Genomic DNA, 12,302 nt, shown 5'->3' with positions numbered 1-12,302 from the left:
GTTTATGTCTTCTTTCTTTTTTGTTAACAACACAGCAGCGGTTAATAAAAGCAAGTTATTACTGCCTGGCTGGAGTACATTTCAGTACACAATACCTGGTCATTTCATCCATCCACATTAAGTGCATTCCCCTGTTTTACAGAATTTGTTTGGAGTCGGCCTCTCAATGAATAACCCATCTGTTACTGTTTTTATAGAGAAGAACAAATGCATAATATAATAACTCACAATGAACACATTTAGGTTTAGTATTTTTATAAAATAAAACCACAATGCTTTATTCACCAACAAGTTGGCGTTGCAGTCAGATAAAAGGGTGGTGTGATTTATAATTTACCAGCTGACTGTTTTGCCTTTTTTACTAATTTGCACATGAATGAGAAAAAAAAGAGAAGATTGTCATACTCTCCTTCATAATCTTTTTTCAAAATGTGCATATGATAGTCCTTTAGAAAATAGTAAATGGCTTCAATTGTAGAAAGATAGGTGTCCGGTTTCCCTTTTTGGTGTCTCCAAAAACAAGTTTTTCTTGTTGTCAATTCAACTTGGACCAACCCTGATGGAAAAAGGTAAACATTTATGTTTGTTAACATGCCATTTTGCATGCTCTTTCAAGAATAAAAAGATCAGTCCAATCAACTTCACAAAAACAGTTCTAATACGTCTTGCATATTGGAAAAGGTTGTTTATATCAGACAGTTTTAGCCCACCCAAAAGATGATTTGGTAATAAACACAACACTGGCTAAAGAACATACATTAATCATAGTTAAAATCAAATCTGAAATCAAAAGGAATCCTAGAATTGTCGCTGCCAAGTGTTAACATGTTGAGTAAAGTTCAATAATCACAATTAACTTATAGCCAAAAAGAGACTGCGAAGGAGCAATCTTAGCTTACTTAAATCGGCATCGAACCCAAAATATACTTAAGGGCATTGCAAACATGGTACTACATTACATTATTTTTTCAACAGATATTGTTCAAAATGTCCTAAAACAACTTTTCAACATAAATGCTCGTTGCTGATCTGTTATTCATACCCATCTGGAAGTGGACAGGGCTTAGCTTCCTGCTTGCTGTTGGACCACTTCTTTCTGTCCCTAAAACCCCCAGCGAACCTTGACCAATGGCTATGTATGGGGTGCGGCGTTCAATTTTCACACAAGCAATGCACATGAGAAGATAAGGAAAATAATCATAGCACTATATGCTATATTCATTTGTGTAAGATGTTGTGATAAACTAGCTCTGTTAAAGAGACTTAGCTTAGGAGCTACCTTTATCTAGCACACCTTACAGGATTCGGCAGGCAGCCCATATCTGTGCCTGGGGTTTTGCCTGAGAACAGGAATGTTATATCCTTCTGTATGTCTTGCAGGTTGATGGTGCTATCCACCTCGGCGCTCTCCTCACACTTGTCAGCCTGGTTGTGCTTAGGAATCACGACGGCATTCACAACAAATGTCTTTACAAGGACTCTGGAACCACGAAGGTCTCTATAACACATTTGTTTTACAACAAATATGCCTTTGCCACGAAAATGTAAGTATTTTACAGGTACTGTGGGAAAAGCATGCATGTTAAAGCCATACTCGTGGCAAAAAAATTTATATCACCCTATAAATCCACAACCCCTAAAAATATCATAGCCATCTCAAAACATATACCCACCCTAAACCCACACACTACCCTTCCCATCCAAACCATACCCACCCTAAAATTACAGTTACCACCAAAAAAAATACCCACCCTAAACGCTAATTATTACACTTGCCACCCAAAACCCATACCCACCCTAAATTCTAAAATTACCCTTACTACCCAAAAACCCATACCCACCCTGAACCCTAAATTTATCCTTACTACCCAAAACCCCATACCCACCCTGAACATTCCTCTGGCATTCCAAAACCTATATCAACCCTAAAAATATCCTTACAATCCAAACCCCCATACCCACCCTAAACTCATATTATATATATCCACTTAAAAAAAAACCACTTACCTGTCAAATACTTACAAATACATGTACATTTCTTGCCACAAGTATGCCTTTACCATTCATGCCTTCATTTCGAAATTCGTTGTAAAGCATCTGCGGTAAAGGCATACTCATGGCAAAAAAAAATTCTGTAAAAACAGTTGTTCACTGTAAAGGTTTTCCGTGGTTTCGCTGTTGTTATTAATGCTGTTTCCCCTCTACAGCATCTGATGGGGCGAAGGGTTGAAGAGACTAGAGCAGAGGTGTCCACAATAGTCATGGAAAGCACTAATGAACGCCTCTGAGTGAAGATGGGGTAGTCATCCATTCTCCTAAGTGACGTAATGGGGTGCACCTCCGTCTGGAGCAGACGAGCCAGGTCAAGAGTATAATGGACTTGTCTCCTTCCACATTGCGTGTGGCCGAGAACGCTTTATAGTTGTGGCATTTTAACAGATGGGAGACATTGGCATGGCGCGAGGGCAACTGTCTCTAATAAGAAGGTTTTTTTTTCCTTTTCTTTCTACTAAGCTTTTTGCTTCGAATTTGTTTTTTGTAACCATGTACTCCACCTGGATTAGATTAGGCACTTAGATTACACAGTAAGAATTGAATAGGAGTGCACTATTTCGTATTCTATTATGAATTAAGTTGGGAATAACAATTTGAAAGTACTCTGAGGGTATGATGGGGGTTCCTCGGAGGGGCCAGACACCACAGCTGGGCTGGGGCGATCTCCAAATATGGCGGGCACCTCAAAAGTCATCCCCTTGGATCTCACGTCCGTCTACAAAAAAACATGCATATGCAACAAAGGAAACTGGTTAACATAAGGTGAAGACAGACCCTGCTTGATAGTAGTATAACACAAAGTTTGAGGCCATACCAATGTACATAAATACAATAAAAAAATGCAGAATATAACACACCGCCGCAGCCGCGGAATTCTGCCACAGCTATTATGACCCATAGCTCGGAATCTGCCGAAATTTAGACACCCACACAAGTCCGCCACACCAAAGGTCAGTGATAAACTGGCGATACCAAAACCTACACCGTCACGCCAACAAGAATACGCCCACACTATCACGACCCACGAATCAACGCAGCAGTCTTTCAACCGCGGTAATCCATTGGCGGTACACACCGCCGCGCTCAAAATACACATACACTTACAAAACACAACCACACACACCTGATACACATGCACACACCACACTCACAACACGATAAAACACACACCCACATTACCCACAAACCCTTACAATGACATTTTTTTTAAAAAGCTGAGAGAGAATAGCAAACACAACACCAGCATCCACAGGCACACTACACTATCACCCATACAACATCTATGCACCTCAAACAACACAACCCAACACAACACATCACACAGCACAACAAACATCACCTCACGCATTACCTACACCACATTATGGCACCTCAAAGACACCCCAGGTTTTCTGAGGAGGAGCTCAGGGTCATGGTGGAGGAAATCATCCGGGTAGAGCCACAGCTATTCGGATCACAGATGCAGCACACCTCCATTGCTAGAAAGATGGAGCTAAGGCGGAGAATTGTCGAGAGGGTCAACGCAGTGGGACAGCATCCAAGAACATGGGATGACATCAGGAAGAGGTGGAACGACCTACGGGGGAATGTGCGTTCAGTCGTATCCAGACACCAGATTGCTGTACAGAGGACTGGCGGCGGACCCCCACCTCCTCCCCCACAACTAACAACATGGGAGGAGCAAGTCTTGGCAATACTGCATCCTGAGGGCCTCGCAGGAGTAGCAGAAGGACTGGACTCTGGTAAGTCATAACTTAACTACCATATACCCCCACCCCACCTGCATGCCATCACATACCCCCACCCTTACCCTCACCCTCACCCTCATCACTCCAACACCTCACATATGCCCCACTATCACAACCCAGCCATCCCACTACCAAGCCTTGCATGCAACAACAAAGCATAGACCCCCATCACCAAAGCATGTCCAGTACAGATACCGATCCAGACGCCAAAAGACTAATCACACAAGGGCAAACACAATAATGAAAGCACAGGAGTAGAGGGTAACTCACCCAATGCACTAGATGGCACACACAGATACTAAAACTCTGCATTTACACCCCAACAGGACCCATACCCAACGTCACCTGACAGGAGGTGCCAGACATATCCAGTCCTCCCACAGAAGAGGCCCACAGTGATGACAGCAGCTCCGCACGCCTGGATCAAGATGACCAGCCCGGCCCATCACGGACCTCTGGACATTCTGTTCCCCTGCCACAGTCACAAACCACCACTGAACCTCCCCCCTCAGGAAACACACAGCGGGCCCATCCCTCTGTCCTCAGGACAGGTCAATCAGCAGTGTGTCCACCACTACAGGGGCCCTAGGCAAACCCACCAACTCAAGACAATCAGGGACCTGGGGTCAGTGGCAGTGGGAATACGGTTCAGGGGACAGAGGCACAGGATAACAGGGAAGCTGGGAGGACTGCTGTGCAACAGGGGGAGGACAGGTCCAGGGAACCCACTCTCCACGAGGCACTCTCCAACATCATGGGAGCATACCACCATTCTAGGAGACCATGGGCACGGTATTGGGCAAGTTTCAGGAGACCCAACGGCTGCAGGAGGAACACTACCTTGGGATCAGGGAGGACTTGAAGTCCATTAACACCACCCTGGTCACCATTGCAGGGGTGCTGGCAGACCTGGCCAACACCATGAGGGACACAGTGGCACACAAACGGGCCCCTGACACTAGCCTGGACAATGAACAGCCCTCCACCTCCGCCGGCGCTAGTGGACAGGAGGCACCGCCACAGGACCAACAGGCCACCAGCACCTCACCCCCTGCAGAAGGAGAACCACCCCACAAACGGTCCCTGAGATCCAGGAACAAGACAGAGAACCTTGCCAAGACCCCAGCCAGGAAATAAGACCCTCCTGATTGTCACCATTCTGTCCCACTTTGTCACCCTGTCCACCTTAAAGTGCCATTGCCCCCCTTCCTATGCCCCCATGGACAATGCAACTGGGAGACCAAGAGACTGAACTCTACCAAGGACATTCCTCCACCATCACCCCAGCCCACTGCACACCCACTCCACTTATTGGCACTGAAATAAACACCCTTGAAACAACAAATCAATCTGGAGTCAGTCTGCACTTTCAAAAATGTATAACTGCAACCTCTCAGAAATATAGCACTGTCAATGTTCAAGTTCACAAACCAATGGTACACAGTTGTTGGGCAGCAGTAAACATAGCTGAGGGCACTAAGTGGGATCCAGATGTGTGAAATGGAAAGGCAAAGTGACATGTTAGGATCCATACACAGAGGTAAAAAGGCAGATTTATGCTATGTCCTACAGTAGTATGAGATGTGGAAGCAGTGCCATCCTCTTACCTGTGCCTCACTGAAAGTACTGCATGATGATGTTGTTTCAGTTGTCTATATCTTCTTCTTCTGGCTCCTCTTCTTCACTGTCCACAGGCTCCACAGCTGCCACAAGACCAGCATCAGGCCCATCCTCCTGCAGAAAAGGCACCTTGCGTTGCAAAGCTAGGTTGCGCAACATACAGCATGCCACGATGATCTGGCACACCTTCTTCGGTGAGTAGTATAGGGAGCCACCTGTCAGATGGAGGCACCGGAATCTGGCCTTCAGGAGGCCGAAGGTGCACTCTATTATCCTCCTAGTTCGGCCATGTGCCTCATTGTAGCGTTCCTCTGCCCTTGTCCTGGGATTCCTCACTGGGATCAGTAGCCATGACAGGTTGGGATAACCAGAGTCACCTGCAGTTATCGAGGGACAACTGTTAGACATCCTTAAAACATTAGGGAATCTCCCATACCCAGACACCTATTTAAACTGGGTGGGGACCTTGGGCTCACCTATTAGCCACACACGATGCCTCTGGAGTTGCCCCATCACATAAGGGATGCTGCTATTCCTCAAAATGTAAGCGTCATGCACTGAGCATGGATACTTGGCATTCACATGGGAGATGTACTGGTCTGCCAAACACACCATCTGCACATTCATCAATGGCACCAATGATATTGGGGATATGTCCCAGGGCATAGAAGTCACCTTTCACTGTGGCCAGATCCTCCACCTGAGGGAAAACGATGTAGCTGCACATGTGTTTCAGCAGGGCAGATAACACTCTGGACAACACGTTAGAGAACATTGGCTGTGACATCCATGATGCCATGGCCACTGTTGATTGAAAGGACCCACTTGCCAGGAAATGGAGCACTGACAGGACCTGCACTAGAGGGGGGATTCCTGTGGGATGGCGGATAGCTGACATCAGGTCTGGCTCCAACTGGGCAAACAGTTCCTGGATTGTTGCACGATCAAGTCTGTAGGTAATAGTGATGTGTCTGTCTTCCATTGTCGACAGGTCCACCAGGGGTCTGTACACCGGAGGATGCCGCTATCTCCTCACCTGCCCCAGCGGACGTGCCCTATGGAGACGAAGGGTGAGCAGAGGGTCATACACCACATAGGTTTCACAAAGCTGTTTAGCACAATCATGAAATTATCTTTGTGTGCCTTTGTCTGCTTTGTCTGTCCGTATTCCTGGCCTAAATAGGTGTGATGCAGTTAGTTGGCCTGCCATGTGGCCCCCTGAAGTGGCGGCTGCCTGACCTGTAAGGAGGGACAAGGGGAAATGAGGTAACTGCGCTGGCGTTGTGCAGCGTCGTGGTAGCCGGTCGAAGACAGCTGCGCAATTCAGCATTGGTTATCATTGGGCCCTACGGGTTCCAGGAGCCAATGACCATGTACGTCAGCGGTGACAGTACGCACCGCCGCGGACGTGACTGCCATTTTCTATCTGTTCCCTCACTTGATACCTGAGCTTCAACAGGAGAGGACCTACACTGCAAGTGCTGCTGTGACCTGCGTCTGGAAGCGACTATGGCTACAGTGTCTGGGGAAAGGGCCCCTGTCTTCACTGAGGAGGAGTTGGAGAAACTGGTGGAAGGGGTCCTCTCCAGTACTCGCTACTCTACGGTGAGTGAACCGTGTGCATGGTGGATGGGACATGACTGTATGGAGTGTTGTGGATGGAAGAGACAGGGTGGGGGGACAGGCGACCATGTGAGGATGGTGAGTGTATGTTGTTCTGGGCCAGGGTGGGAGGTTTGTGGCCAATGTGTGAGAAGAACTGTACGGGAGAGTAACATCCTTCTATACTTCACTATTCCTCTAGGTCAGCGCCCACCAGAAGAAGGGTATTTGGTGTGCCATCGCCAAGGGAGTGCAGACCCTGGGGGTCTACCATAGACACAGCACCCACTGCCGGAAAAGATGGGAGGACCTGCGCCACTGGAGCAAGAAGACGGTGGAGGCCTAGGTGGGGATGGCCTCCCAACATGGAAGGGGTACCCATCGCACCATGACCCCCCCCGATGTACCGGATCCTGGCGGTGGCATATCCTGAGTTGGATGGGCGCTTGAGGACATCACAGCAGCCACAAGTGGTGAGTACACTCTCATTCAGCTGACTCTGTGTGCTTGACGAGGTGTCTGGGTGGGGGAGGTGGGCTGTGGGTTCCCCTAGGCCAGGGCAGATGTGCAAAGGTAGATCCATAAATTTGCAGGCTCAGTCCCACTCCAACCCCAAAGGTGGTATTTGCTCTCTACACCTAGTCCGGCTCCCATGGGTTCCAGCTGTGCATGGAATGGGTCTAAACAGAGTCCCCCATGGGCATGTGCTTTGCCCCTGCACTGTTAGTGCATGGCTTAGTGCATAGGGCTGCTTCCTGTGTGTTGTGTCTGCCAATGGTAGTGGTGCTGCAGGCATTGGCCATGTGTCTCCTTTGTCTCCCCCCCCCCCCTTTTTGTTTTGTCACCCTGTCCTTGTGTGCATTAGCATCATCTGGCGGAGGAGCATTGGCACCGGAGCAGGAGGGAGCTGCAACCCACATGGCCCTGGAGGGTAAATTAACAGAGTCAGAAGGCACCAGTGGGACAGAGGGTGAGGGGAGCTGCACAACGAGACAGGATCAGACACCAGCGACAGAGACTCCTCCTCTGATGGGAGCTCGCTTGCCGTGGCAGGCACCTCTGTGCCCACCGCAACAACAGGTACAGCCGCCACCCCCCATACCAGCACCGCACTCCCAGCAGCCCCTCATCGAGTTTCCCGTGCCCGCTCACCCAGGAGGGTGGACATCTCCTTTGCCCCAGACACATCAGGCCCTGCCCCAGTCAGCCCTGCTACCCTCAGTGAGGAGGCTATTGACCTCCTGAGATCCTTCACTGTTGGGCAATCAACCATTTTGAATGCCATCAGGGTGTTGAGAGGCATTTGCAGCAAACAAATGCATACCTGGAGGGCATTCATTCTGGCGTGGTGGCCCAACAGAGAGCATTTCAGGCTCTGGCCTCAGCACTGATGGCAGCCATTCTCCCTGTGCCCAGCCTCTCCCCTCCAACTTCCTCTACCCAGACCCAATCCCCTGTACCTCAGCCTATCCCAAGCACACCATCAGACCAGCATGCACACTCATCAACACACAAGAGTGGACATGGCAAACATAAGCACCACACATCCCACAGGCACTCACACAAGCACTATCCCCATGCAGACACACCAACATCCACTGCCTTCACTGTGTCCCCCTCCTCCACGTCCTCCTCCTCCCTCCCTGTCTCCACTCACACCTGCATGCACTATATCTTCATCCACTACCTCCATCACCACACACCGCTCACGTGCAATTACCACCCCCACTACCATTCACACATCCCCTGTGTCCTCTCCCAGTGTGTCTGTGAGCACTCCTCCCAAAGTACACAAACACAGGCACACACCCTCCCAACAGCCATCCACATCACAACAGCCTCCGGCCCATGCACCTTCACCCAAATTCAGCAGACGTACACCTCCTACAACTACTACCTCTTCCTCCACTCCCAAACCCCCTCCATCTTCCCGTCCCAGTGTGTCTAAGAAACTCTTTCTGGCTAACACTGACCTCTTCCCTACACCTCCCCCCCGTCCTTCCCCTAGGGCCAGGCTGTCCAGGTCCCAGCCCAGCACCTCAGCCACCATATCCTCCAGCACTATGGTCTCAGCAAGTGAAGTCATGTCGCGGGCAGCACCCATCAGGGCTGCCAGTGTGCCACCTAGCGAGGCCAAGGATCAGCCCATTCCGCCACCTGCCAAGGTGAAGAAGGTGCCCACATGCCGGACGGAGAAGCCGCATCAACCACCCAGCAAGGACTCCTCCAAGCCAAAAGGTGACAGTGCCAAGGGACCAGCATCAACATCAAAGGTGGGGAAGGGACACAAGGCAAAGGGCAAGTCAGAACAGAGCACGGCGCCTCTGGCTTAGGGACCAGAGTCACCCCTTCTGGCAACCATAACAGCAACCTGTACGACGGTGGACACCGCCACCTGCACATCTGCTGCCTCAGAAACAGTCCCCAGGATCATCCTCAGTAGGCAGCCGTCCGAGGCTGCAGGAGACGTCCTGCTGTGTCCCTCCACAGGTGCTGACACATTCACCACCGCCAGCATCTCCGCCACAGACACCGCCACAACCAGCCCCGCGACGTGCTCAGATAGTGCCACCACAGCTGACATGGCTTTCATCACCAGTGGCCAGCCGTCCGAAGCTGCAGGGGACGTCCAGGACCCTGCACAGCGTACATGAGGCACGACACATAGCACTATTTGTACCTGCACGTGGCAGGCGAAGTTGCAGCAGGGTGAGTGAGTCTCTGCCTCCATGGAGTATCATGCTACCTGTTCCCAGGCCATCTCGTGGCACACACCCCCAGGTGAGGGAATGGGACCTGCCACACTGCATGTGAAGCACTCTGGGCACAAAGCCCCCTCCAGAACCAGTGGAGACAATCATCCACTACCCCAGTCCTTGGCAGGATGAAGCACTCTGGGCACAAAGCCCCCTCCAGAACCAGTGGAGTAAAGCATCCACTACCGCAATCCTTGGCAGGATGAAGTACTCTGGGTACAAAGCCCCCTCCAGAACCAGTGGAGGAAAGCATCTACTACCCCAGTCCTTGGCAGGATGAAGCACTCTGGGTACAAAGCCCCCTCTAGAACCAGTGGAGAAAAGCACCCACTAACCCAGTCCTTGGCAGGATGAAGCACTCTGGGCACAAAGCCCCCTCCAGAACCAGTGGAGAAAAGCATCCACTACCCCAGTCCTTGGCAGGATGAAGCACTCTCGGCACAATGCCCTCTCCAGAACCAGTGGAGACTGTTATCCACTTGAGAGGTTGTGGCTTTGCACTCCCCCGGATAAAGCAGTGGGCAAACCACCCACTGGAGGCACTTGAGAGACTGTGGCTTTGCACTCCCCAGGATAAAGCAGTGGGCAAACCACCCACTGGAGAGACTTGAGAGACTGTGGCATTGCACTCCCCAGGATAAAGCAGTGGGCAAACCACCCACTGGAGAGACTTGAGAGACTGTGGCTTTGCACTCCCCAGGATAAAGCAGTGGGCATGGAGCCCCTTGTGGAGCAGTGGCGTCGCCCGTTCATCCGGTAGAGGTGCCCCCATTCTCCCCCTGAGGTGCCTGTTTATTTTTGATCTGATGCCCCAGCAGTGTTCTCTCCGTTTCGAGTCAGGTATCATGTGTGCATTTTGGGACCACTGGTCCACGGACAATGATTTCATTACTATCCGGACTTGTGTAGTTGGTGTACATATTTGTATATACTGATATTTTAATTTTGTCCTATCAGATTTTTCGATGATTACACTTGTTACAATCATTTCATTTTGTCCTTGCATTCTTCCAGGGGGCGACGGGGTGTTTATGTAATGTTGCTGCATGCATTTGTGTGTATGGTGTTGTGGGTGAGGGTGGGGGTGTTGCGCATTGCATGTGTGTGTCACTCTCTTTTCCCTTCTCCCCTCCCCTGTGTGCTAGGTGCAGTACTCACCGTGGTCGTCGCCGGCGTCCTTGCTGCTCATGATACAAGAGGAGGTAAACCAACATGGGCAGGACCTGTAACTCGGGCTCCATGGCGTCCTGGTTCCTCGTTGGGTGTTGAAAGGTGAGTGGTTTCCCTTCCACAGACTGTTTCCGCTGTGCTTCTGATGGCGTTGGTACCGCCCCGGAAAAGGTGGCGGATAGGCCTGTTGTAATACAGTGGGTGGTACATTGTGTTCTGCCCGTCTGTTGGCGGTTACCGCTGCGGTGTTTGTTTCTACCGTCGTGGCGGTCGGCGTGCTAAAGTGGCTGTCTATGTTGGCGGTTTCCGCCATGGTCTTGATTCCACTTTTTTTTACCGCCGGCCTGTTGGCGGTATTACAGCCGCTTTAACACCGACCACCAGGGTTGTAATGAGGGCCTATGTCTCCGTTTTCTCAGAACTTTAGCACGCACCACATCTTCACTGCTACCTACACAGTCTCCTGGCACCAATCAAGCTGCAAAGAATTGCTATGCGTTACGCAGATGAGAAGGCAGCAGGATGGCAGCAAAGCAGAAGATCCCTTCGCAGCCTACCCTGCATGAAAAAGTCAAAGGTGGGAAGGATCCCAACTCGCCAATGTTCTCAACGAAAGCCAGCTTGACCAGGATTTTCTGGTAGCAGCTGGACAGACCATATAGTACCATGAAGAGGCTTTTGATCTCTTGGTTCTACAGAACCTCTGTAGTGAAGGCACTCTGCAGAAAACCCAGCAGCAAGCTGCAGCACCCACCGCACTCACGAGGCAAATTACTTAATATGGCACAGCTCAGAAGCTGATGCTTCCAAAAGTCAGTAGTTATAATTAGCAGTTAGTTCATGTACTGCTTTACTTTTTCTGATGTTGGTGCAATGGATTCTACAGCGGTTTCCTACTGAAGTTTGTTTTAATGTACAGAAAACCCCATTAAGAGTAGTGTGTTGGCCTACAAAGGCAGTGACAAATATCCTCAGCATTGGGTATTGCATAGCTTTTTTCCGTTCAAAGGGGCCAATCAGGAGATAATTATTGGACAAAATATAAGGGACGAACAAAAGGGCAATTACATCAATGAAGTCCTACCTTAGGAAAAGGTGATTTGTTAGCTATTTTTAGTTATTTTTAACTAAGGTTCTTTCAGACGGTAAATTCCGATCAGCAATTCCTTGGCATGGCAGCAATTTGTGCAAACCTTCAATCTATTTTGAGCTAAACCCCATTCGTACTACCAGATATAGGTTGAGCCATTTCCTGTGCAATCATGGTTCATGAAGCCATTTTCTCTTAACTTAATTGCCAGGCACCCCATTTAATCAGCATTATGGATTCTAGGGAACCAAACGTATTTTT

General features: G+C 49.7%; 1 protein-coding gene across 1 annotated transcript in view; it reads right to left on the bottom strand.

Moving 5' to 3' along the window:
* Positions 1-238: 238 nt before the first annotated feature.
* Positions 239-12,302, bottom strand: part of DTWD1 (DTW domain containing 1) — an 87,014-nt gene continuing 74,950 nt past the window's right edge. Inside the window, exon 5 of the mRNA XM_069222520.1 lies at positions 239-556. Coding sequence (XP_069078621.1) covers positions 327-556 — 230 coding nt within the window. The 3' untranslated portion in view covers positions 239-326. The remainder of the gene's footprint in view (positions 557-12,302) is intronic.

Source organism: Pleurodeles waltl, chromosome 3_1 (assembly GCF_031143425.1).
Source record: "Pleurodeles waltl isolate 20211129_DDA chromosome 3_1, aPleWal1.hap1.20221129, whole genome shotgun sequence".
NCBI classification, from domain to species: Eukaryota; Metazoa; Chordata; class Amphibia; order Caudata; family Salamandridae; genus Pleurodeles; species Pleurodeles waltl.
This window is presented reverse-complemented; position numbering and strand designations above follow the sequence as displayed.